This window comes from Haemaphysalis longicornis, unplaced genomic scaffold (assembly GCF_048455015.1).
Source record: "Haemaphysalis longicornis isolate Haplotype H1 unplaced genomic scaffold, Haemaphysalis longicornis Haplotype H1 scaffold_6, whole genome shotgun sequence".
Lineage (NCBI taxonomy): Eukaryota > Metazoa > Arthropoda > Arachnida > Ixodida > Ixodidae > Haemaphysalis > Haemaphysalis longicornis.
Genome location: NW_027526407.1, coordinates 112857527 through 112885094, shown reverse-complemented (window position 1 = coordinate 112885094; position 27568 = coordinate 112857527). Strand labels below are relative to the sequence as shown.

The 27568-nt window shown below is 42.8% G+C and overlaps 1 protein-coding gene across 1 annotated transcript in view; it reads right to left on the bottom strand.

The window, feature by feature from the left end:
* The window catches only part of LOC144141892 (uncharacterized), a 36032-nt gene extending 9418 nt beyond the window's left edge, over positions 1–26614 (bottom strand). The window contains exons 1-2 of the mRNA XM_077673363.1: positions 26521–26614; positions 24507–24566 (exon numbers count right to left, since the gene is read on the bottom strand). Coding sequence (XP_077529489.1) covers positions 24507–24538 — 32 coding nt within the window. The 5' untranslated portion in view covers positions 24539–24566; positions 26521–26614. The remainder of the gene's footprint in view (positions 1–24506; positions 24567–26520) is intronic.
* Between the last annotated feature and the right edge of the window lie 954 nt (positions 26615–27568).

Sequence of the window (27568 nt, the reverse complement as noted above, 5' to 3'; positions counted from 1 at the left end):
TGACTGGCGCCAATGAAAACCTAAGGAGCCCTAATTGATCACGTAGGCTTTTTTTTTCAGCGAAATTGCAACGTATTTGTTAATACGACATTTTGCTATAAGATACCACAGAAAGTTTGGCCTCTTAGGTGTATTATAGACTTCTAGAAAACGCGCTGTGAGTGAATGTTTCTATTAGAGTGAAGGAACCTTCTTTCACTTTAAAGGGTTTTTGAGCCTGGCCCTGCCAACCAAGGCACGCCGATACGCAGAAACAAAAAGCACGGGTTTATTGCGAGCCAAAACAATAAAGTTATTTTCAGAAATATCCGCTTGACACAGAATGGTAATCAGAGCAACACGACATTGAAAAGGCAGAAAATATAACGCCGCATCCCCCACCCCCATATAAATGTCCCAGACCATTATCCGAAGCGGCATCGTCGGCGCACACCACTTGTTCTGGTGGTTAGTCCGGGCTAGCCGAGGGTCGTAGTAGTAATAATAATAATAATAATAATCTTTATTACATAAAAATTACACATTATACATTCCAGCCCACTTAAGCAATGATGCTTGTGAGCAGGCTGGGCAGCCCAACTTCGTGCACGGGACACATGCCTATGCCCTTTACAAAATATAGAAATGTAAATAAGAGGAGGGAATTTCCTCTGGCCGGACAGCAATTACTGTTCGACAACACAGGCAAAACAAAGGAAATTTCAACTAACACAATGTAACGGAAGAACATATACAATGCAAAATTAAATACACAACCTATTATGAAACCTATGCAATACGAGCATCAGCACGCCAAGTGTGGGTGTGTATAGCTAAATAATCAAGAAGTTTCGGTTAGCCATAAGCACAAGAACAATTTGTTTTTTTAGAAATATAAAGGGCAGCATGTACTACAAGTTTATTAAAAAGAGAAGGTACATAGTAGGATCGTGTTCTTTTCCTGTTATTGGTATACAGGCGAGGAATTACATACGTTTCAATACAACGCAAAGATATTTGTTTCTTGTTGTCTACTTTAAAGGTATTTGAAAAATAATGTTTGCAAAGTGCATCAAAGGCAAACTGTTTGTCAACAGACAGCATGTCTAGTTGATGCATTGACAGCACCACAAGATATAAAGTTCACACATTAACCCGCGTTGGCTGCCGAGGTGTCCGCAAAAGACTAAACCTGTGCCCAACAAAAAAAAATGACAAACTTCCTCAGAACTGCAATTCCTCAGTTGTTCAAAATTTTTTGCAGTGAAGTAAAGAAATTAATATGTAGGGTGAAGAACTTCTGACGTCGCGAGTGCCTCGTTTAATGAGTTCAATTACGAACTTATCAAGTGACCATTTTTCAAATAGCAGATTCACTGTGGGATCACTTCCATTTTCACCACAAGGCTGGATAAGTGCAAAAACATTCTTGTTATGTAACTTGAACAAAGTGAGATGCAACGTTTCTTAAGAACACGTAAAAAAATTGCCATAATCATAAAACCAGGAGTTTCAAAGTATACCTGGAAATTTATTGTTTTTTTATATACATCGGTTGTGCTTTTTTTCTTTATAATCGTGTTAGTTGCTTTTCTGTGCCTCAATATCTTGCTAACAAAATCAATGTAAAAATCGAATAAAAAAAGGGACCATTTCCCCGCGAGGGGGACTCGAGTAAATGCGTCGCATAGGGGGTGGGTGTATTGCGTTAACGTTAAGTGTTTGGGGAGTTAGTGGTAGTGAATGCGTTGTATCAGCAGTTTCTTGACGTAGTTTGAATGAGTCAAGGATATAAGGCGCGTTCGTAGCCTTCCATTCTGTGTCGGCTTTGTGGCGCAGTGGGTAGAGCACCGTGTACCTTGCGTTCCACCCGCAGGGTCATGAGATCGAAACCAGGCGCCGGTAAGTATTATTTTTATATAGTGTAGGGGGAGGGGTGCGGACCTGTTGTTGAGAGCGAGGAGGGTAGCGTGATGCGGGAGAGGAGGAGTGGGGGAGAGAGGCACCTGGAACGGCTGTTGCGGACTCCGAGGCACGCCGACAACGCCGGGTGACATCGTGAGTTAAAGAAATGCTCTGCATTTAATCTTATGAGTTTGCTGACACTGTTTCTGCTACGAGGTGTACACGTTACGATTTACCGTGGAACAAAGAATTTCTTCCCAGACAAGTAGGCAACCTTAGGGTAATTCGATTTAAAATGTAATTTTGACCTAGAGGAAACGTTACTGCAGAGATCTTCCGATGATCAGTTTGATTTTCCAATCATTATAGCTTTAAATATTACAGTGTAGAAAGGTTATTTTTGTTCTATTTATGTCCAGCAATGTTTTTGAATTTACACATGGTCCACCATAAAAAACATAGAAAAGCCCACCATGCCAAATATCTTAACATACCACCGCACAAAATAGAAACACACCGGAACAAAACAGTCGGGGAGAAAAAGGCAAGGCTAGCAATCACCTCTGCAGGAAGAAGACAGCCCAAACAAGCGATTTGCGAAAGAGGCAGCCTTACGATTTAGATGTAGTGTAATTGTATCATGGAATCGCATTATTTCATTCAGCTAAAAAAATAAATAAGGGACTTCAGAAAAAAGTTTATGCAATGCTAACTTTTTCTGAAAACCGCCCCTTTTCTTGGTCAGTTCTTTCTGATCCCTTAGGCTCCTACAATCTTTCATGTCAGAGTGCCTTACCTGCTATACACCTCGCTATGGACGACTTACTGTTTCACCCCGCTTTTTCTTATGCGCCCCCTTTTCACTAATTGAGTTGTAGATATTTTCGCCCTGCTTAGATCTGTACCTAACTATTTGGAATAAACATTTCAGGGCTTACGCAGGCGAGAAGACTGTTTAAAAGGCAACGAAAGGCAAAAAGAGGAGACAGATCACAGGCCTGCTTAAAATGTTCTATGCCTTTTAGTAGCCGTTAAAATTTCGGTTATGAATAAATTGCAATTTTGACACTATTTTGGAAGCATCAAAATACCTCTGTTGTCGGTTCATTGATTAATTGATTGTCGGATTTAACGCGCCGACGCCACGCAGGCGATGAGTATCGCTGTAGTGGAGGGCTCCGGTATAATTTTGACCACCTGGGGGTCTTTAGCGTGAGCCGAAATCTCGTACACGCAGGCGTTTTTGCGTCTGCCTTCCATCAGAAAAGTGGTCGCGGCGGTCGTAAATCGAACCCGTGGCCTCGAGCTCAGCAGCACGACGCCTTAGCCACTGAGCGACCGCGGCGTTTGTTTTCTGTTCGTTCCTAAACAAGTTTCCCCACAAAATAATCCTTACCAGGAATGACGTTTGCTGCAGCTGAATGTCAGTTCAGTAGTATTGGCTTTCTCTTATAAAAGGCACGCTTGTTAGATGCGTGTTTTGCGAAATACAGAGTTGGTGCAGCTGCGCTAATCCCGCCATTCATCGCCAAATTTCTTCACTGACGCCAACCCTGCGCCGAACTGCCCCTGTTCAACCAAACTCGATTTTCACCGCCGTCCTGCATCGCAGCCCTGGAATTAGGTAGCGAGATACAGCAGCTATGAGGCCCAGTCTCGAAAACTTGCTGAAACATCACGTCTTTAGTATCAAGGTGGATATGGTTTTGGGTTCATCAAGGCTATGAGCGGCAAAGAAACGTTGGCTCTTGCTTAGCTTTAACGCCGCAGGCACTACACGCCGTATCCGCCGTCACTTGTGTTTTATTTGGGCAGCATTTAGGCGGTTTGGTTTACTGGTGCCTGCCGATGCACCAGAAGCAATGAAAAATGACCCATAGTGGTTGAACTGTTCTTGAGCCGGGTCGCAAACAGATAAAACGAGAAAAATATTCAAATTAGAGGTTGTAGAATATTGAAGGTGAACTTGAATTTATTTGAACTATATAATTCAATTATTCAATAATAATAATTTATTTCAACTATAAATTGTGTTAAGGACAAATGGTCCAGATGGTAGAAGAGGTAGCATTACGTGATATTTCTGAGTATTGTATGCAAAATGTCCGGACGTGTTACCGCAGGCTAAAGGGCCTGCCAAAAGGGCTTATTGGGCAGAGCCTGGCATTCTTAAACCGCTCAGCTTGGAAGCCAGAAGTATAATCGCTCCATTTATTATAGTCGAAGCGGACGCCAAGCAGAGCATGTACTAATTCGAGCGGCACACCCAAACCCAGAGGACAGGCCTACAGATTTTACACTCGAGAGTCTTTGTGCCTTCCAGAAAAGTTCTGCGTATCTTGAGAGATCACATAGTTGCAGTTTCAGATTGGCCAACGAAAGGATTCCTCCCGACAAAGCTTCGCGTACCACATCGGCGTGAGTACACGAATGGGTGCATGATTTTAGCAGCATATCTAGGATTAATTGAAAATTGCGATTCGGGCTGCGTCATCGAACAATTCAGTAAGGGTACACTTTTGTAAAATTTGTCAATATTTCGCTGCATTATACCATAGCGAACGAGTACTTCTGCGTTTCGTCATTCTCGTGCAAGAAATCGTGCGCTGTGGTACGTGGTAAGACCTCTTTGAGCAAGAACTGCTAGAAGTGGCAGAACGTGTGAACTTTCCCACAGCTTCACCACAGGGGCAAACTAACTTTGTTCGTGTGTTTGGTTCTAACAAAGTGTAATTTTGTTTCCTAAAAATTTCCCCATTATTTCCCGCTGCTTTATACTGAAAACCGTTTTTGCTATTTTTCTTCTGTATTGGACGACCTTGTTGTGACTCTTCCAGTACTTTTAAATTATTTCTGTGGGTGCCTAAGATTGGCCACTTGCATTTATTCTCGATTGAACAGTTCTACCGAGTAAAAAAGAGCCTAAAAATCTTTGTTAGTGAACCAGTATGTGTGGAGTCTTTCAGTTTTCGAGCGCGGGACAATCATTTTTTATACTTCAAATGTTTTCACTGCGGCTTGGATAATAAACCCATCCTTTACCTGCAACTGTGTCTCCCTTGAGGCCGCAGTTTGTTTTACCGCTTGTCTGAACCTGTTTGTGAGGAAACCAACCGCAGTGGCTCCATAACAGCCTAAGTCAGGGAGACGCATATTGTGGTATTATTATCAGTAAGTCCTCAACTCGTCCACAACAGGCCAGCTGTTACGTGTCAGCCAAAAGAATCAAACTAAAAAAACTACTTTCATTGCAGCTGCAGCAGCGCAAGTAGGAATGTAGCAAAATATGTATATGAATATGTGCGTCGTGTTCATGAAGAGAAGGAGCAGAGGTGGCTTACCTTTGGCTTCTGTGATAACTCTTAGAAATAGTACACAGGGCTCTTGAATCTGAGCATCACGTTATTCAACACAAAACAAAGATGTTGTGGCCAAATTTTGAGTCGCCTAATATACAACCACTTAATGGCACGATATAACGAAGTGAGCTTTGCGCATAGTATCATGTTTAGTTATCGACAAAGAAGCCGCACATAGCAGGTCGCAGCCATGCTATCGCCAAGATGACTGTCGCCTGATTAAATCTTCGTCTCATCAATTAAGGTTCTTCTGACGTTCCACCACCACGTAACTTATTGGTGGAATGTCCGGATTGTTCGTCATCCTCGCCCCAGCTTAGCAACGTTTCAGTCTGTACGCAATCGTCGAAGTTACGGAGACCATGCCGGGCAGCCCCAGCGCCACCTTGACCAGCCCTCATCCACGTCTCCGTTCCCTGTGTCCACAGCACGTGACCATCCCATAAAGAGCTGTCCCGACGAGTTCCCATCAGACGATAGTAGGTGACCAGGCCATGTCCTAAGCCCTCTCGTCCCCCTTGGTTCTGAGTACCCATGTCGCTTGGTCCCAAGTTTTATGACATCGCTGTTGGGGGCTAGAATTCACCCATGATGTCGTAAACCACCAACCGTAGCAGCAAGCGAGCAATTCATTGTCGTCTGTCATAGCATAGTTTATCGCACTCGTCGCTCTGCAGTGGCCTCGATTGGGACCAATTAAATCAGTTGGCTGTGTAATGACGACATGAACCAATACGGATGAGGCGATGATTGAATATGCGCCAACAATCTCCGGCAAAAGCACGGAGGGAACAAAAAAACGGAAAATATACTTACACTCGATGTACCATCTTTGCATATTTTAGCCCAACAAAATTATAATAAACTCACTATAAAACTTGAACAACAATACTAAAGGGAATGCTCAATGCACGTCAATAACATCTTAACAACTTTCAAAATTCAAGATAACCTTTCAAATTCAGTGTTTCAATTCACTCAAGCAAAAAGTACATAAATTTTCACATCTGTTCATTTATTGAGCTAGTAAGAGGCGCGCACAATAACTGTAAAAATATAAATGCCAATGTGTTTACATCACTCAGAGCTCTTGTGGTATTGGCTAAATACAAACGATGGTTATTGCTTAGTCACTGTTATTGCTTAGTCACAATTTACGTCACAATTTCCCCACCTGTGCACAATGGCCCCACTTGTAATCTTTGTCATTTCAAGCGTGTCAATATTTTCAAGATTTTTTTGGTTATATACCTTTCTATGTTTCGTATAAAACGACGCGCTGTATCCGTAAACTGCTAATTATTATGGACTTCACGATGAAAGAAAATGCTTTGATTTCATTTGTAGTCATCAGTGTACATTTTTTCATGAAACAAGCTTGTTCTAAAGAAGCCACGTATTATCTTTACAAGTTTCCACCAAAGTACGAAGCACGTCCCTTCAATGAGGTATGTTTCTGTGTCCAGAAATGTAACGAAATATTTTCACATTTGGTGTACTTACCAGGACTTTATTAAAATGGCAATCACCTACAGGGCACGTTGAGTAATACTGGTGACGGGTAGTGGTGAAACCACGTACTTTGAGTTCATTAGTTCAGCTGTTCCCCACCATGCAGAGGAGAATAAACGTAGAGGCTACAAAGGGTGCACGGTGGCCGTACGAGCCTTGGTCTGTCTCCGGCGACCCAGCTTTGAGATTTTCCACCAGACAAGAGATACATAGACCCTGCTCGGCGCTAGAGCACCGTGATCAAGCCTGATACCTCTCGTGTAGTTTACACTCTAACTAATGGCATATTTAACACACAAAACAAATCATCGGTCCACAAAAAGGGCGCGAAGTGAATCCATCCACAGCGCCCCATAGAACCATGTTTTCTGAAATTAAGTCATTGACGTTTTTGTGCTAATGCAATCAGTAGATCAAAACGTAAATTTCCAAGTAAATAAATTTTCACAATTCCAAAGTTATTGAAACATGGGTTGAAAAACAAAGACGTAAAAACTTATCTGGAGATATACCACTTGAATATAAAAACAAGAAAGGTCTACTAACATTTTTGAGATAAAAAATTCGGGAACTCTAAATCAGGATTACATGGCTATAATCGCTGGACAACAGTTCGGGCATGATATCTGAGATGAAACTGTTGTACACAACTGCATTTTATTTCCATAGGGGCCTCGGTGTACAGTGAGTAAGTGCTGTGGAGCATAAAACAATTAGCCTTGTGCAAAATAAATAAAGACCAATAGTCTTAAAATGGCTATTTCAGTGTAGTTAACGTCTCGTCTCAATAAAACAATGCTTAATGCATTTCTTCAGACTGCCTTCATTTCAAACTTACAACGCTCTTTTATATTTAATGGGTTTATGCATGGTCACACCTTTCGATGTAAACTAAAACTACCTTACTCGGTGTTCTGAACATTAGATCACTTTATAGGACTCGTCGGCTGCAGCATAATTGATTGAATAATTGGTTGATTGATTGATTGATTGATTGATTGATTGATTGATTGATTGATTGATTGATTGATTGATTGATTGATTGATTGATTGATATCCCCTTTGAAATTGGGTCTGGCGTAACATCTTACCAAGATAATACTAATATATCTATGTTTTATACCCTTCGTTTATGACAAGCGCCACTCTGAAGACCGGGAAAAATACTTTTCCTGTTGCAGGTGGTAGCTGTCCTAAGCAGCCTTCCCCTCTCGGCTTTTCATTCACCAGCATTATCATCTTCTCTTCGTCGCCACGACTGCCTTGAAGTCAACTCCCTCTGTTCTACCCTTAAATTCTACGGCTTTGGGAAGCCAAATATTTCCGTCTTGAAGATTTGGAGGGATAAACTCACTATCTAAAACCATGTACCGTATAATTTTTGTTTCATTTCTGTGGTAAACGCATACCCCGTCTTTTTCTGTATACTTCGCAAAAAAGGCCATAGTTGTCAAGAAAAATTCTGTAGCCTCAAACAGACAAGCAGGCCGCCTGGAATATACGTATATATTTTCCTTTCTGATGCCCGATTTCTCTTTTCTGTGCATTTCTAATGATGTTTAGGATTCCATTTTTTCTATGCATTTATTGGTTTCCATCTGCCTTGCCTTTTTTGGTTACCTTGACTGTCTTTCATTGTGCACTTTTCTTTTCGTATTTCATCGTTAGCCTTCTATTTCTCCTTAAGCACTGCTTGTCCACGCTTTTCATGTGTAGGTGCCTTAACACTTTAGCTATCCGCTTACGTTGATCTATTGCTCTCAATGTTCTCTGAGAGCATATTTTACTCTGAGCTCATCGACTTCAAGTGACACCCGGAAATATCTCCGTGCAGTGTTTCGTTAGTTGTTTAACGATGTTCTTCTAAGGCAAAACATCCTTCCGTTCTCTGGTCCACTTCAAAGAAATATAGAGCATTCGAATTTGGGCATAGTACTGCATTCGCAATTATGAAGCCCAGAAACAATATTCATTACCACAATCCTCTCACTACTTCATATTTGTTATACCCCCACAGAGCTCTACGCTTCATTGTAGCTGTGCTGTGATCTACTTTATTCTTTAGTTGCTTGTCATGACTTTAAGTAGTTGTACCCTTCGTTTATCCGTAGCCCCAAATATTTGTATTTGTTTGGTTTCTGGCAACTAATATTTATGAGCGGTTTCGCATGGCTCAGGTTGTCAGCAAAAACAACAATGACGTCTGCATATAACAATCCGGGAATAAGCTGTTGCACTACTTGGCCTTGCCGCATATGCGCTAAGTTGAGCCCTAAGTTACTTTATAACATTGTTTTTCTAAGCCTACAATTTTTAGAACAAGCAGTATTGAGCTCAAAGGGTATCCCTGTTGCAGTCCTCGGTGGCTGTACACCTGCTACCCGCATTTCTGCCATTGGCATGTCAGGTGCACTCTATTACATTTATAGATTGTTATAAGGAAATTTACTAACTCTTCATGAGATCCCTGGTATTTTAGCAACCTTCAAAGCACTTTTTTTTCTTTGTCATGCTCCCCTTTAATGTCCAAGAACGTCATTCAGGATGGTCTATTTTCTGTTTTCACAATTGCAATGCACTGTCATCACCCAAATTACCACAAAATCACCTGTCTTGTCTAAATCTGTTCTGCAGTTCCCTGAGCGTTTTATTTTCTTGTATTCATACTTGAAATTCTGATTTTTATCCCCTGCAATACGAATGTATACACGACATACGTTACTTTTAGTGGTCTTTATTCTAAAAACTTGCTTCGTTGCCTCTGGTAAATCCCCCCTGCTTTCAATCCAACCCTCAGGTATTTGGTTCTATTGTATCACCTTATCTAATGCTCTCATAAACACTGCCGTACATTTTAAGCTAAAAAGGTTTATCAGGGGCCTTGGTATGCCGTCCGGACGCGATGCTGCTAGGGGGAGCACCATTTGCACTGCTTGTTCTAATCAAGGCTGCTCAAATTTAGGTGCATTTCTGCTGTTGTTTGTGGTGCTATTGTTCTCAGTGTATGCTTCACTTACTATATTTAGTTAAATTTATCAATATTCGCTTGATCAATACGCCGCTAGGCCTGCTCCCATTATGAATGTTTATCCTCCTCATTAAACAAGAATTGTTGATGAATGACCTTTTTACCCTTTAATTTTATACGGTTCCAAAATGTCTTGGACGTGCTTTTGTTCTTCCTTATTTCTGCCATCCCCTGTTCGCTATTGTGTTTTTCTTTGCTAGCACCATTGTTTAAACTTCTGTTTTTTACCGGTAGATATCCTATTTTTCCTTCACTACCTCAACTTTCATACCAGTTCTTTTTCCCTCTTCATGTTCGCCCGGCGCAGTTTTTCGCTCCTCAGTTGCCAGATTTATTTGTTTATTTTACCACCTTAGCTTCTTTTTCTTTCCTTTCGGTCGGTTGGGTTTCTCCGCTTCATGATGATGATGATGATGGTTGTGTGTTTTGTGGTATAAGGCCGACTAAGGGCAACGAGAGCCAAGGAAAAGTTCTTTTATGAGGACGAAGTGATACGAAGTGTAAAACATTTACCTAAAATATACGTGAAATGACATAAAAGGCAATGAATATGACTGGTGTAAAGGGCCAGTGTTTCAACATGCACGGTAAGTATTGAGGTCAAATAATTGACATTGCTAAGAAACTTAGAAGTACGCTTGTGGATGAATATAGGGTTGTCTGCTAAAATGTACGATGGGTGTCAGTGTTGCGGAGTTGCCACTCCGGAATTGGAATATTTCCGGATTCATTCTACCTTTTGGAGATGCCGGAATGGAATGGGAATGGAGTGACGACAACGCTTGGAGGAATGGAATGGGAATGGAATTAAGGGCCTTTTGCCCGGAATGAAATGGGAATGGAATGGCGATTTTTTAGACGACGGTGTTACCATTGCTGGCGCCTTCCAGTTACTTAATTAGTCTGCGGCGACGACTGCGTCGGTATATCTCAAAGGTGACGAAAACGAGAACGCATACCCGCTATCTCGAGTGACTGAATCCGCGCAACCTGCCGCAGCGTGTGTCAAAGTGAACTTTGACCTGCGCAAGCACGTCTGTGCGGTGGTGCTGTTAGGTCAGCTCTTCAAGCTTCGGCAGGCTGCGGGTACGAAGGGAGGGAGGAAATAATTAAATATGCAATATTGAGGCATAGCTTCTCTGTACAACTGTCCGTGACGGCGATGGTAGACAGGCGTCTCGCACACTGGCAAGCGTCGTGTAGCCAGGCCAGCAAGTGGGGAATAGCATGGAGAAGCAAAGGGCATAAGAACGGCGCGCATCCGAAGCGGCGGTGTTTCTCACCGCAAGATGCTGCTGCGAAGTCTTGGAGCTAACAATATAAAGCGTTCGCTCATGAAACATGAAACAACAAGTAGATAATTCAGAGACTTATCTACTAATGCGTAGCATTCTCTACGCCGCCTCTCGTGAGTGTGGTTTTTCAGCCACATTTCTTTAAATGCTGTCCCACAAATTGTCCTAATTTACGTTATTACAACGATTACATTTGGGACTTTTCCGAAATCTGCATTATTTTGTAAATGCAGGGCGTTACATGGTTCATCATTTTCACTAATTATATTTTATATTTGTTTTTTTTTTTTTTTTCAAAATTTCGTTTGGACAATTATGTCTATTAACACTATTACAACGATTGCAGGTGGAACTTTCGCGAATGATGCATTATTGTGGAAACAGCATGCGGTATACGATTTGACATTGTCCGTATTTTTTCAATATATTTCTTATTTTTTAGTTTTTCAAAATTTCGTCCTGCCAATCATCTCCATTTAGGTTATTACAACGAATAGATTTGAAACTTTTACGAAGTCTTCATTTTTGTGGGAATGAGGGCGTTACACGTTTCGCCATTTTTTGTAATTTTTTTAATATTTCTCATCATTTTTTTTTATTTTTTCGAATTTTTGTGCGACCCGTTATATCCATTTACGCCATTACAGCGATTACAGGTGGAACTTTCGCGATATCTGCACTTTTGTGGAACTGCAGAGCGTTAAGCGGCTCTGATGTAGGAGTACTCGGCAAAGAACGCCACGCATTAAAACTGTTAAAGGTGTTCTCGGCCGCTGCCCTCCCGTCTCTGGCATTGGTACAGTAGTATTAGTGTAGTGCTCGATGCTGTATATTCACTTGAAATCATTCAAGTAAGCATTTAGAATACGTGTACCTGTGAGCAAGCTCCGCGTGACATGTCTCTTAGTCATCCACAGCATACTAATGGCGTTGATACGACGGTGCGCCAAGCAGATAGCAAGATAGCATGCGACGGACTGCGCAATGAAACAAAAAAAGCCTACATCAACGTAAGAGCGTAATACCTGTTTCATCTCGCATCGCTCAATACCAAACCGTTAAAACCTACTAACATGCAAATACTATATTATATACTCGGTCCGTTACTTATTATGCAAAAAGGGGCTGTGCGGCACTGAACCTTTTTAAAGCGAATGCTTTCTTAGTAGGAGCGAGCACATTCTCAAAAATTTATTACATTACCCTTTATACTGGTTGCTCGAACGAAAAGCTCTGATAAGGTCTCTACACACGGCGCGTGCGTAAAACCGGGGACCGCAAATGAAGTCTCTCTTTTTCTCTGTCTCTCTGAAACAGGACTTCCATTGCGTCAAAACGCTTACTTCAAAATCGCAAAAAACGAACGGGTCTAAATGAGACAACACACGCTTCGATCATGAAAAAGGAGTACAATATTGAACCTTTACCTTTATCTCATAAACCACGTAACTTTGTACATACATTTAGATCGTTCGTAGTTGCGTTTACTTGCGAAAAATTGTCTCATGGGTTCGTTCTTCGCTTGCGATTTGGGTGCTTGAAGGTTTGACGATCGGTTAGAAGCACTTTCAGCGAAAGCTGGACGCACGTTTAGCTTTCGCGCTTCTTTCTACTTTCGATAGGGCGGGACGGTAATTTTTTGCGTTGGGTAGTTGTTCTGCACGATATATGTAAACAACCTGTAACACCTGCCAACTTGGGTGACAAGTGGCACATTTTGCTTACCTTTGCTGTTTTAAACCCGTACGATAACGTAAGATACACGTTGCGTTTCTCGGCAACTCCATAAAGCACCTGAGGCAATTTTTACGATGCGGAATTAAAGCAATAGAATTGAGCTTCCCATCCATTCCAGGAATGGGAATGGGCTAACGTATGTCATTCCGACGAATTGAAAAGAATGGAATCACGACAAATTCTAATTCCTCGGAATGGAATTGGAATGGAATGGCGGTGCCCATTCCGCAACACTGGTCAGTACTTCAAGCTTTTTTCTTGTCGGGGTTAACGCTGAAAAGTGAAAAGTGACGCTTCCCCTTACGAGGAACTCAAGATGATGGGCCATGTCGTCAACGACGCGGGAGTCCGGCCTGACGCAGCGAAAACTTCAGCCTTAGGGAACTTCGCAAGACCGCAACACAAGAAGGGCGTGCGGAGATTTCTCGGACTGTGCGCATACTACCGGCGCTCCGTCGCAAAGTTCGCCCGCATTGCTGACCCAATCACAGGCTTGACGAAAAATAACACCTCTTTTTAACACGAAAGTGTTTTACTCCCTGGTACACAAAGATCCGAATGACGTCACATTCCTCACGGAAGCCACGTCGCCAGAAAAAAGGGCACTTGACGCGGCGGTGCCCGGATTCAAGTGCAGGAGTCTCTCGCCACAACGGGAGGTACGTGCCACTCTGCCCACTGCGCTATGAATAGGGACGAGGCTGACCTGTGCGAACGCGCCTTATATCCCTAACTACAAGTAATTCAGATGGTTCAGCTGCCTAGGAGAAGCGAAGGGAAGTAGCGCATCATGACGCTTATGAGCGCCTACAGTTGGCGCCTCGATGCCAGCACCTTCGTGTACGGGTGACGGCGTCAATTGAGCCACCCTCCGCAGTCGCGTTGTTCGTATGACCGTTATCTGTTTGAAACTGCTGTTTCTGTGCATGTCATTTTTGGTTTTAGTTATTTATTTGAAATGCTCACCAACACCGCAATGGCCTTCTCGGGTGATGCATGGAATACAGATATATAAGGTATACAAAAGACAGAATATGAAAATGGAAGTAACCGTACAATTATATGGGTATATATACAAGAAGAAGGAGAGTTATCAAAGAGACAGAGACATTTTCTGCGCAACAAGAGCACAGAGATTGTGTGTACACTAAAAGACAAATACAAGAACAATCGTGATGATTCTCTTCGCTCCGACACACAAGAACAGAGGGAGAAGTGCATGTGCGGTTGTTTTTTGTTTTCAGGTGTTTTTTGTTTCTATCGTGTCGGTCTTACTTCGCCTGGCGGGGTCAGGCTCTAGAACCCTGCGCGCATGAAGGACGTTCCTTTAAGATTTACCTGCTCCTGTGATGGCACCTTTAACTTTCGTGTTTTACCGATTCCTATGAAGGAGGGATCAGCCACACATTCTTTAGCTGAAAAACGCCCAAGAAAAAGAAGTGTGCGAGCTGCAACAACGCCTTCATTATCGGACCGTGCTGGCTCATTTCCCCGAAATCCACGAAACAGAAATGCACACGGACGCCACTGATATGGGCTTGGGTGCCGTTTTCGTCCAAAGGCCAAGCGGTTGCGAAAATGTAATTGCCTTCAGGAGCCATGGTATGTCAAAGAACAAAAACTACTTCACTCTTACAGGGGGGTAATGCCGGAAGCTATGCATTGGATTCGTTTATTGGTGTTTTTGCTTTTACCGCCCCGCTTCGCGGGACTGGGTCATCTGTGTCCTGATTGGTATGCATTTCATTCTTTCTTTCTTATGCCCCACGGATTGTGTCACTTGCTAAGGAGAATGTTTCGCCCTCACGCCACAAACCTAGAATAGTCTCCCATTATCTACAGTGTTCTCGATGTAATTCGGCGGTTCGAGAAACACCCGCACCAAAAGATAAATGCCCGTGGTCTTCGAGCCACTGTGGTCCAGCGAGCACTCCTTTTGGTCCTTCAAGACGATGGCCGCGCCACCGGTTGGTGCTCGGCTCCGCGACAGCCACAAGATTCAAGCGGGTTCCACTTAGCAGCCTACTAAACGTCGGATAATAAAACGGAGGCCGACCTAACCTTTCCCTCTCCTCTAAGACCGTCTAGCTTTTCACAACATTGCCTTCGGCCCAATAGAATGTGGAATAAACGTGGTTTTACCCATTCATTAGGCCAACACCAGGCTGCGCACGTCCCTTTGTTGGCGGCTTTATTCCGTGTTATTTATTGAACCTAAATAGATCAGGGTTTGTACTATTTGTTAAAAAGCTCCATACATTGTTCCAATTCGTTTACGTTTTCAGAAGGAATGATGTGGAATGTGGGACCGTATTCATAAATGGTGATAAATGGTGAAAACAAATATGGTTATACATTTTATGAAAGAGGTAAATTCGTGAGTGTTTTCGGCGAGTCGACAGGTTCGGAAGGCCTAAAGCCTTTTCACATTTGAGTGACGCTGGCTGTGCTGTGATGACTCGATAAAATAAAACGCGCTGCGCGATTTTGTACCACCTCGACTGAATGCATTAATTTCATGTGAGCCGGATTCAAAATAGAAGAAGCATACACTAATTTAGTGCGAACGTAGGTAGTGTATAAAAGTAACTTTAACGACAAAGGTGCGAGAGAAAAATTTTTAGGTATGTAGCCTAGAGATTGGTTAGTCTTGGATATTATGCTCTCTAAATGTAGGTTCAATGAAAGGCTGTTAGTAATAACACGACCGCTGGATGAGAGCGCACGCAAGGTGCGGCCTGCCGCGTCACACGGATTTCAACGGGCGAGGGCGTGAGGGGCGGTGTTTTGCCGCCGCTTGAGTCCCTCGTGGCGCTAGCGTTCGGGGACTGGTTTCGGGACGGAGCGGGGCGGTCCCCGTAGGCGAGCGCTTGCTCCGACTGAGGGACAGCCAGCGCACGGGTTTTAAAAGATGTTGTCATTCCTGGGCTACTCAACCGCGAAAACGGTCTGTCCGTATGTATGTATGCCTGCCAGTCTGTCGCTCGATCCAACAGCCCAGCCGTGACTGAAGCAGCCAGAGGTTAAAATAATTCTTGAATGAGATATAGGCAAAACATTTTCAATCTAACAAATCTAGAAAGATGCCCCATATTAGACAACATTGTTAAAAAAAGATAATATTCAACAAAAAGATAATAACCACCGGTTAGCTTTTTCTGAAAACGTCTCAAACACAGCACGTAAACCGGGTAGCACAGTTTAAAGGAGCCATGAAGAGAAAATGCAAGTTGGTTTTATTCGAAAGATTTAGTGTTTTATAGTGCCCCCAGCGCTTGTCCGGATACAAACGGTGCTTTATTCACTGAGAAATTAAACAATTTAGGTTAAAATTTTGATTTTCCCGCTCAATCGTGCGTTTTCGTGGTCCCAAATGACATCACAGCAACCGACCGCTCTGCAGCCTAGAGTACCTTCATTCACGCATCCGCCGTACGGGGTAGAGACACGTACACGCTGGCGCCACCATTTTCGGTTGCTCGCTCGCCGCCGAAGCAAGTCATTGTGTCAAAACCGCGCTAAAATTATTGCCGCAACGCGGTTTACTGAAGAAGTTTGAATCATATTGTCTGTTTCGCGTTGCTAGGTCTCGTGGGAAACAAAAAGAATAACGCGTTGAGCCCGTTGGCCCAATTGCGGCGGCACGGGACCGTTCAAAGGTTGTCTCCACCCTGTAGAGCGGTGTTGGTTTGTTCCCGCGTTTCTTTACGTTCCGTAACCTAGATGGCGCCACCATACCGTGGCAAGCGTTTGGTTTGTTTTTGCCCGCATTTAAACCTGGCTTGTTTTTGTTCTGGGAGAAAATATTCGTTCCCTGAAACAGTGCTCGCTCGACAAATGGGGTCACGTAAGACACCGTTGCTTGCGTCAATCGGCCAGTGTCGTCTGAGACAACCCCAAGCCCCGTAGTGCTGTGCAGCTAAACCAAGCATGGTGTGCGCAGTACGAGCAGCAGAACGCATCAGTACTTCTATGTTTACATGTGATTTCGTAACTTGTACTGTTTGTTCCATCATTCTTACTGCTTTGTAAAGAATGTGCCCTAAATGTAAGCGCAAATGGCTCGTTCGTGTAGTTTGTAAGCTCTACCTAATTTGCGTCTGCTTCTGCCAGCCTCCGCCAATCGCAGAGCTTAGCTCATGTGACATGATAGGTTCTGTTGCGGGAAATGAGCTGATGGGTCGCATGACCATTCCCGTTTTTCCTAATTATGTAGCTTATTTGAGCGAAGTTTACGTTAAAAGTGGTGTCAGTATGATTCTAACGAGACAATCTGTTGAATGAACCAAACTTGTGTTTTCTCTTCATGGCTCCTTTAAAGCCGCAAGTTGATTAGTTACAGTTCAATCGGCACGTATATGGTGAGAATTTATTCGTCCGAAATTTGAAAAATGTCACCTTTTCTCGGGAAACGCGGTGTCGACACACGGGATAGCGATGAATATTTGCCGGTGACGGATTAAAGCTTGCCTTAAAGGAGCCATGAAGAGAAAATACAACTTCGTGTAATTGGAAAGAACTAGGATTCAGCATCTCGCTCAGCTCCATTACAGCCACAAAAGATGTTTTTTAACGATAAAAAAAGCAAGAAGTGTTTAGAAACTTTCAAATTTCGCGCCACAGTGACGTGTTATGAGCAAGAATGACGTCATATGGGCCAACAATAAAACATAATTTTCAGTGCGTTAACTGCACGTTAGCAGTCGAGTGATGCAGTCAAATGGAACTAGAGGCCCCATTACAGACGTCCAGTCATGTGTCGTAGCGACAGCTCAGTTAGGCGGCCGCCAATCGCACAAACCAGGTTCCCTGACGTCATAGAAAAGTTGCGGGAAATTGGCTAAAGGGTCGCTACTGCTTCACACGTTTTCTTCAATATCTCCGTTATTTTTTCGAAGATTGCGATGATAGTTGTATCATTGTTATCGGGACTAAGCAGTCTTTCTAATAAACCTTACTTGTATTTTGTCTTCAGGGCTCCTTTAAAGACACTTTAAAAAAAAATGTTGGCCGGGTGGAATGCGCACCTCATATAACGAGGACACCCGATTCGATGGTTGAAAAAGGATTTGAAAAGACTGGACATTTTGCTATACGTGTCTTTTGATACTCTTATACTGGCTCAGTCATGTTTTGCCGCGCATCGAGATTTGGGTTGTTTCATTTCCGCAGGCACGACAATGCCTTTCAACGCGCTACTGAACACTTGATGACAGAGGTTGTATAGAAAGAAAATTAAATTCACCGGGCTGTGTTGAACAGACAGTGCGTACGGTCCACTCTCCTAGCTGCTAAGTATTTTTCAAACTTTGCGATGAGGACTAGCGCTAGGTACATTTCTTCCGTTATTTCATCGCCGATTCAAACCCATATGCATTTATCCCTGAAGCTAACGGTCGGGCTCCTGGAGCAGCACAAGTATGTGATCAAATTAGCGTGCTCTAAAGACGTTGCGATAGTTCTGCTCTGTGAACATACTGCGCTTCAATTCGAAACAATTTTCGTAGCGTAGGAAAATTTGCACATACGTTATTATTACGTCAGCTTTCTTTTTTGAGTACCGATGGATAATTTCTACGTAATGCAAGAAGTGTAATGCCTTGTATCTCCACAAAAAATCCGTAATTCACGCAGTTAGAACAATTATTATTTATGATATTCAAGATTGTTGGTTTAAAATAGGAAAGAAAACAAGAAAATGTGAAATAGAAAAACGGTGTTTGAATGCTTACGCATTATTAGGCAATTTTTGGAATTTCTGTACAATTTCTCTTTTTTCATTTGTGTCTGGGCAAACATTTAGCTTGCCGAGCTCGCCAAAAAAATTTTTTTTAAGTTTTTTGTGGACCCGGACATCCCATGTGCTCTCCTTAATTTTTTTCGAGGCTACAGGGAACAAGTAATAATATCAGGTAGAAACTGGATTCGCTTTTCATTCAGCTGTATATGTATATATATATATTGTCAAAATAAAAAAGGGCCGACATAGCTGTGATGGTAGTATTACTTTATAACTAAACAACCTGTAATCAAGTCATCTGTGCCGTGAGATTAATACGAATTGTGGTGTTTTAGCTGGTGCACGAGGAAAAACCTACATAAAAGTTGGTTTTGTCTTAAACATTGAGAACTGTTGGCACTCATAAATATCAAGCGACGTCACAAAAACAGAGTTTCTGTTTGTCCGGAATTTTAATATGTTCTCTGGAGTCGCAGCTTGCAGACAAAACGTAAATCTCTGTGGGGCGTGAGGTCACAAAGAGCATGCCGCGCGATGTAACACACAACGACACAGCAATGCGAGACAGAAGACACACTATCAACGCATAATGCTGCTGCTGCGGACGGAATTTAACTTCCATCTTGACCAAATGAAGCTCGGCAGCCGCTAATGGTGTTTGTCTTTTAGCAGGCGTAACATTAGTGCTTGTAAATGCCTTAAGGGGAGCGTGGAACGCCGATGATAAGCCCACACCTCTAAATAAGCGGCCCGAAAGCCGGCGTCCCGCGGGCCGCGCTCGCCGCAACCAGTCCCGGAACGGTGGCGCCGTGGTGGCAATATTTGGCTCTAGGGGCACTAACGCCGCTTTGGAGGCACGCGGCAGGCCGCACGTCAGTGCGCATTTCATCCAGCGGCCGTGGTAATAATATTGCCAAGATACTACTTGTAGAACAGCGTGGTCTGTAAAGGGGAATCCTTAAGAGTGTAAGCCGGGGGTGTCTGATTATTAGGGGAAATTCGCATTCAGCTGCATTTTGAGACGTTTAACTGCATATGCCATGTTGCTTAACGCCAGTCGGCACATTAGACTCCTTTGTAGCTAGTTCCTCGCTAGCACATGTGCTTCCTTGACCCTAAACCTACATATTTCATACTCCTTTTCTACCATCCCCGAGTCATCTTTCCGCAAGTAAGCAGACGATTGAATCCCAAGAAAGTCGGCTATTTATAGTATCCAATCACGCGTATGCTTGTTGAGGTCCTCGCATGTTAAAAATGACTCATTTTTATTATTTTGGTGATTTTGGTCCGGCAGTGTAGGGGTAAAGTAGTCGCCATAGGCGACTCCTGCTCTAACAAATATATCAAAAAGCCGAACGCCGGGGCCGCTTTCAAATTAATAGAAAGGGACTGTCTTCGTATCGTAGTAAATGAACACGCAACAGCCGTATCGATTCGGAGCGACGTCTATGGTTTTTGCCTTCGCTGGGAAGTTGAGCAAGTTCAGCGGAAGATGCGTTGTAATCCCTCTCAGCCTCACTATTGCACTGACAGCATCAGCCCCAACACATTACATTATCGGCCATTCTTCGTTCTTAGCAAGTTGCCGTTTCCTTTTGTGAGGATGCTGTACACAATTTGCTGCATTCAAATGGGCCCGAATTTTGGATAATTAGTAATGAACAAGTCGTCATTCTCAGGTTAGAATGAGGAAGCGGAGCGACCATTTTGCTATTGGCTGTGAGATGTCTGGTTGGCGCCCTCTGGCTATGACTTCGGCTTAGGGACTCGCGCCGCTGTCGTCTGCTACACTCCGCTTATGAAGGGCAGCAGGGCCTGTGCTAGAAATTGCCTGCTTTGATAGTTCATGCATTAACAAGCGTGTCTCTAGTAATTTAGTTATTTTTACCAGCTTCCAACACATTATCGCCCGATTTCTTTGACGTGCATATGCTGTAAACTACTTGAGCACATTATTGCATCTAACGTGTATAAACACCTCGAATCCAACAACTTTTTTTTCGTCCATCAGCATGGTTTCAGAAAAGGCCTGTCATGTGATACACAACTGCTGGAATTTACAACCGACCTACACTCTAACATGAATGCTAACCAACAAACAGACTGCATTTTCCTTGATTTTTCAAAAGCGTTCGACCGTGTTGCTCATTCCCGCCTCATTACAAAACTATCAGCCCTTTGCCTGGATTCTTTACTTTATCATGGATTCGGAACTTTCTGTCTATGCGCCAACACTTTACCGTGGTCAACAACTTTTCTTCACACCTCACTGATGTTACTTCTGGAGTTCCCCAGGGGAGCGTCCTGGGCCCGTTACTGTTCCTGATCTACATAAATGACTTGCCCCTCAACATCTCATCACGGATACGACTCTTTGCTGACGATTGTATTATATATCGTACGATTACTAGCCTTAACGACCACCTTTCCTTACAAAATGACTTAAACATAATCTACAAGTGGTGTAATACATGGCAAATGTCACTTAATTTGAGTAAATGCAAAGTAATGTCTTTTAGTCGGAAACACGATAATTCAGATTTTCTTTATTCCATCAACCACAGTGCAGTTTCGCAAGCCGCTTCCTATAAATATCTTGGTGTTCATCTAACATCTAATCTCTCTTGGAGTACCCACATTTCCGCCATCTGCGCAAAGGCTTCTAAATCTCTCGGTTATCTGCGACGAAATTTACGATGCGCACCAGCCCTTGTCCGCAAACATGCGTATCTAACCTTTATTCGTTCACAGCTAGAATTCGCGTGGGCGATCTGGTCCCCTCACCAAAACTACCTAATCGTCCAGCTGGAATCTATTCAAAACAGGGCCGCCAGATTTATTACACGCAAGTACGACCGTCATCTTAGCGTTACCCAAATCAAACAAGAGTTATCACTTCAGCCGCTAGATACCCGTCGCACTATCGCGCTATTATGCCTTTTCCATAAATACATAGTTCGCGCCACACCTAACCCACTTCCTCTTAACGCCCCAGTACGTACGTCACGCCGCCTTCATAATAGTCATAGTTTCACGCGAATTTTTGGCAAGACGCTTGCTTTCAATTCATCTGCATTGCCTCGAGCAATCATGCACTGGAATGATCTTCCTGACCAAATTGCATCCATACTTAGTCAAGATGGCTTTAGCTATAATCTGCACCGACATTTTTCTAGTAATTGTGTAATGATGAATTGCTAGAATAATATTGTTACTGTTTATGGGTGTTTCCCCCTTGTATTTTTTTTTTGTGATGTTTTTTATTCCACAAAAACCCTGTGCGTTTGTGATCATTGTCTGTTAGAAACGTGTATGACGTGTTTCATTTACGTCTGTAAGCCGATTACCCAAACTCTATATTGTGTACTTGTCTTTTCTTCTTTTTCCCCACTAGTTTTTTTTTGTGTTCTTTCAAAAATGTAACCCCCTTACTCAATGCTCTTCAATGGGCCTGTAAGGTATAATAAATAAATAAATCTGAATTATTTAAAGCTGTGTCGCCCACAAGTTTGGAACACACGAGTAGAGAGAGAACACCTTTCTTCAGAGCATCAGTCAGAAGAACGTGTGAAACTCATAATTTCTAGCTTATTCGCGAGGTTTAGCGCTCAAATCTCATCGATAAGTATTCAAACTGCGTAGGCCCCCTGCAGTGATTGTGAAATGTTCTTATGAAGACTCAACAGTCTAAAGCTACGTACCTAGCAGCGGGCCCCTACACGCGTATCGCACAGCAGGAAATAAAGCGGCTGTCTTCTATTTCTTTCGATGTTGTTGACTTGTATCAGATGAATATTTCTGTTGTGTGTGTGTGCCCAATGCATTAATTATTCTGCATCGCCTCAAATTTCTTATTCATAGGTTTACCGATGTTTGGGAGGCTCATAAAGATCATGTGGGTATTTTGCTGTATGGCGTATACATTCCCTTTGTCACAAATTGGCTTTCGTTATGGCTGCGTGGAAGAGGGCACATATTCGCAGCGTGCGTTGTTTATTCACATGCGAATAGAATCAGAACGTTTGTGCTACTCCAGCGTGATCGCGCCCCAAAAAGCGTTGTAAAGAGTACTCGAAAGTGGCTGTTGTGCTCCGAATTCCTATCGTAACCATCGTTCTTCTAACGAAGTGACTCAATTCGAACAATTATGACACGATTACGGTGTAAAGGCATGTTATACTCGCTAACGGTCGCAATAAATAACATACGTGAATTTATTACAAGAATCGAAACCGATTAGTATTTCCAAGCAGCTCTTTATTGTTTTCCAACCCTTCAAGGCCTAAAGAACAATACCTGGTATACTCGGGATGGTGTTTTAAGATTTGAAGAAAATCACTGCTACTGCCTTGTCCTGGACTGAGGACCCGGCCCACTAATCAGCTCAATATTACTGTTAAATAAAGTTTTCTCTTCCTCTTGAGTGCAGTTTTCTTGCAACAAAAATCTGAATATTGTGAAGATATGACTGTGGGAAATGAACCAAATATCCCTCCAGGTCTGAACAAACATAGTGTTACTGTATCTATATGTACAAGTGACTCGTTTTGCTCAATAAATCTCCATACTGGTTAGAAGCTTGGTATAAGACCAGCACGTGCCTAGACACACAGCCGGTTATTTGGTACTGAACCTTCAGTTTTTGAAGCCCATAGTGCATGTCAGCATAGGTTCGTGCCATAACAACGTAAAGTTATGAGATACAGTACTTTCGAGCGTTCGGCAAGTTTGCAAAAACTGTTTTACCTTACATAATTTTACGGGGAATAGTAGAGCCTTCTGCCAGAGTCGACTGCACCGAAGGCGTAAAATTTGTATTGGGCTTTTATTTTTACTGTTGTCTATTACTAGCAGATGGTTGTTCCCTTTGTTCTAAAGATATCTCAATAGAGAACCGGACGCCTAGCTCCGGCTCTTTGTGCTCCGCACAGGACCGGCTTCGCAAGGAATGGGGTGACGCGGCAAGATTTGTTCCGTAGCGGTATCCAAAAATATATTTTTGGTCATGCCTTGAGCTAATGCATGCAATTATAATCCTATTGTTATAAAAAAGTTGAGCACACGCAAAATGTGGTGCAAACAAGCATCAAAAGTCAACCGAGCGCAAAGAAACAGCAGGTAGAGGGAGTCCCAGTGAAGCCGACGACAAATGCGAGAATCCCTAAGCCGACGTCACGGAGGGGCGCTTCGCAGCGCCGCCCGTGGTCGCGCTCACCGCCAATAGAATACTCGGCACAGAGCAACCCATCGCTTACCTGGTCGACGTCTTAAATCCGTAAGCCCTGCAGGAATGAATGTTAAACTACATCGCCTAATACCGCCTGCAAACAGTGCCCTTTCTTCGTATTTTTATAAAAGAAAACGAACTTGTAAAATAAAATAATAATGATTTTAGCCTTGTTTTTTTTGTCGGAAAGAAAGTAAGCGTTTTGTTGATTTGCGTGATTTTGCAAGGAATACTATCGTCATGGACATCGATCGGCGTTTTTGGTGCCTACGTTAAAATGTTATGGAATAACTCATTTCGTTGTCTAGCTTACACCCTCACCTCGACTTTTTCTCTTTTAGAACAAATGACCACCATTCTCTCCGGTAGTTGGCCAGCGGGCCGTGTTGTAGGGCTACGTCCGTACTTCGATGACCAGTTGTGGATGCTTAACGTGGGCCGAAATGTCAGACACAGGCGTTCTTTTTTGCTTGGGAAAACTCCGGGGAGAACAAGTCACAGCTCTCAATGGAATTGTGATACGCCAATGTTCTGAAGACCCACATTGGTGCTAATATTTCAAGTAAATGATGCATGCCTTGAATAAATGGACATGGTAGACACTGAAACTCTTACAATATTTCAACGTGAAAATGTTTTTAAACAATTTACGTACAGTGTTCTGTTTATCTGACAAATGTAAATCAGAGTTAAAGGCCAAATGTTTTGGGCTTTCGCTCACCTGTACAATTTGTTGCTGCTCCATGATGTCATAAAACTCGCGTGCGATGCTGGAGAAAATCTGTGAAAATATCACAGGAACTTTATAAACATGGAATGAGCAAACAGAACTATTATGGTGGGCTCTACACACAGTGCTAATACTTTCGCTGGACCCGTTCTTCATTTTTAGCTTATGGAATATGGAAATACAGACAAAGCTCAATTAAGGAACAAAAGGTAAAGTAGCTTCATGTTTGAGCTATGTTATTGCAACTGAAGCATAAGGTGAAGAACTGGCGTTCGCAGCAGCAAATGGCCCCCAAATGTATACGTACACAGTAATACGTGCGCTCACCGAAAAACTTCCCAATTTAAGTTTAAAAGGTGGCAGAATCAACCCCAAAAGACGAAAGTATCGCAAGGACGTCCTGCTTCCCTGCGATCACACGACTTGTGGCTCCATTCCACAAGTGAAGCTGTCAGTTCACCTGGTGTTCATCGAAAGCATCGGAGGGAGTGGCACCGTTCCCGAAATAAAAGCTGATTCGACGTCCCGTTTCCGCGCCTTGTAGGCGCGATCGCACTCCCAAGTACGAACTGTAAACCGCGTAGTTGCGTCCCACGTAACTTGCTGCCCCGCACGGGAAATATCACGGCAGCCATTACCAACGTATTCACGCATAGTACCGGGCTGCAGAGAAACCAACATTCAGCACCACATCCTCTAGACTACCAAACTTTTAGTATGAACTCCAGCCGATATATTTTCGTCGTTCCTGTCGTGCGTTTTCCAGTTCCTTCGTATTCGTTATATTTTTTAAAGCCGGTTCTATTATAGTCCACAAATAAAAACATTGCATCATAAAAGCGACAGCGACCTCCCACTCAAAACACTTCTGATTTCAATTTATTAGAACTACTTCTCTCCTATTTTTCTGTTAAAGAGTCAAACCACTTTTCATTTATTTTCGATTCGACACCGTAGCAGAGTGGACAAAGCATTATCATTAGAGCCAGATTTGGAGGCAGAGGACGGTGATGAATTTACCCTGTGCGTGCCATGTATATTGAAATAATTGTTTCAGACAGTCACGTTATCACTGCAAAAATATTCCGTTTTTTCCATTATGTCTTAAAACTCTATTAATAATTTCCCAGGCTCAGACTTTTTTTCTTCCTTCGGGGGTACACATCATAACCTCTGTCCAACACCTCCCTCCCCTCATCTGTCCCCTTTCTCTCCCGTCTTCTTCTAAGCCGGCCACTCGTGTGAAACCTTACGAAAGGTTGCTCAACTAAAAAGCCACACATTGCAGATTCGCAAACTCGAAAATGCGATTTCAAGAACAACGGATGGAGGGTATTTTTTTTTTTATTACGAGTGTTTGCCGCGCGGCATATGGAAGGCGTTTTAAAGATAGAGGTAGAGAAGAAAGTAGGAAGGAAAGAGAAAGAGAGGCGTTTCAAAAATGGGAGTAGAGCAAAAAGTAGGAAGGAAAGAACACATGGATGCGGACGTTGTGCGACTTGTACCTGAATTTCAAACACATTTCGTGCTTTTGCTGACATTTGAATTATCCCAGAAAGGCGTGGTAGATCTCGCCATATTCAATCTTCCGTGCCTTATACAATGAGTTCGTTTTTGGTGAACGACAATTTTTTTTGTGAAAAACTGGAGCTATATTTTACGTCCACCCTTTAGTTAGGTTTCCCTTGCATAAAAAAAAGTATACCCTAGCAACGTTTAATAATTTTTACTTGAGCACCAGTAGTGAGTAAAATATTTTCTGCCCGCCACCCAGAGATAGAGGAATGTGCTGGGAACAAAATACATCTAAGGGAATCTTGCAGTCAGTCACCAATTGTGTACCGAGCAAGAGCACCATAGTCATTTACCTATTGAATATAGAGAGTCAAAATTAGGTTCCGCTAAACTCGTGCTGAAGCTACACACATGTTGCACAATACAACGCAGTTGGCGCAACGCAAGACTTTGATATTTGAATATAAACAGCAGGAATGTTTATGCTTACCAAAAGTGCGAAGAAAGCCTAAAAATGCTTCGTGTAGCTCTCTTATTGGGCCAAGCTCGCGGTCACCTGTGTGGCGTTGTACGCAGTACTTTCGTGATCCTCGTAGTAACAGCTGTTGTAAACGTCCATGTAGAGACAGCTGGAGTGAATCCGCCGAGGGCACCTGAGGTGAAGGTAGAAAGTATGCGGTGCCAACAGCTGTTATATTCCAGTTCGTGCACGTGCAGAATGTGGAACTAGGCGCTCGAGCTTTGCGGCAACTGCCGGAGGTAATATAACGGGGATATTAGCGTTATTCACCTATATAGAAGTTACAGGTGTCCGTTATTAAAACATATCGATTCTACTAGCGCAAAGTAAGGTTAAAAACATCGCCTTGTTACGGTTCACATAAACTTGACGGAAATTGTAGCATATTCAGTACGCGAGAACATTTTCTTTTGTGCAACATCTCAGATACCGCAAATGTATTGCCAATCAAATGTTTTTGAAGTTAAATAAAGCAAAGGAAGAATCCCACATTTCTTGAGAAAAACATCGTTGAGGCTGTAAGGCCAGTCACAAAAAAATGGAGTGAGCTCATGCAGGAGCTATTATACTCACTTCTGAAAAATATAAACTTCTCCCAAAAGTTACGGCTTTCAAGGTTCAACAGTATACTCGCCAGATAATTTTATGACGTCTTTTGCTGCTCCACATTGCTGTGCGCCCCGGCGCCAAAATAAGAATTAAAAAGCTTATCAAAGTTGAAGTTTGCGCCGATGTTTGCGCGATCGTTTTTGTACTCTCTTACCTTGTGAAATCTTAATGTCAAGCCAAATATTCAAGCTAATCTGGCTCCTAACAAGCGGAGTCATAGTGTTGTTCACTACTGAGAAGAAGCGGAAAAAGAAAGAGGACGTGTACAATGACTTTAAACACGGCATGGGTCAAGTAATGTACTGTTTTAAACAACCCTTTCTTGTGGTGACCGCAATACGCGCAGCAGCAAAAAATAAAAGAAAAGACCGAAAGTCTGACATAAATGGCCTGAATGTTCGAGGGCCCA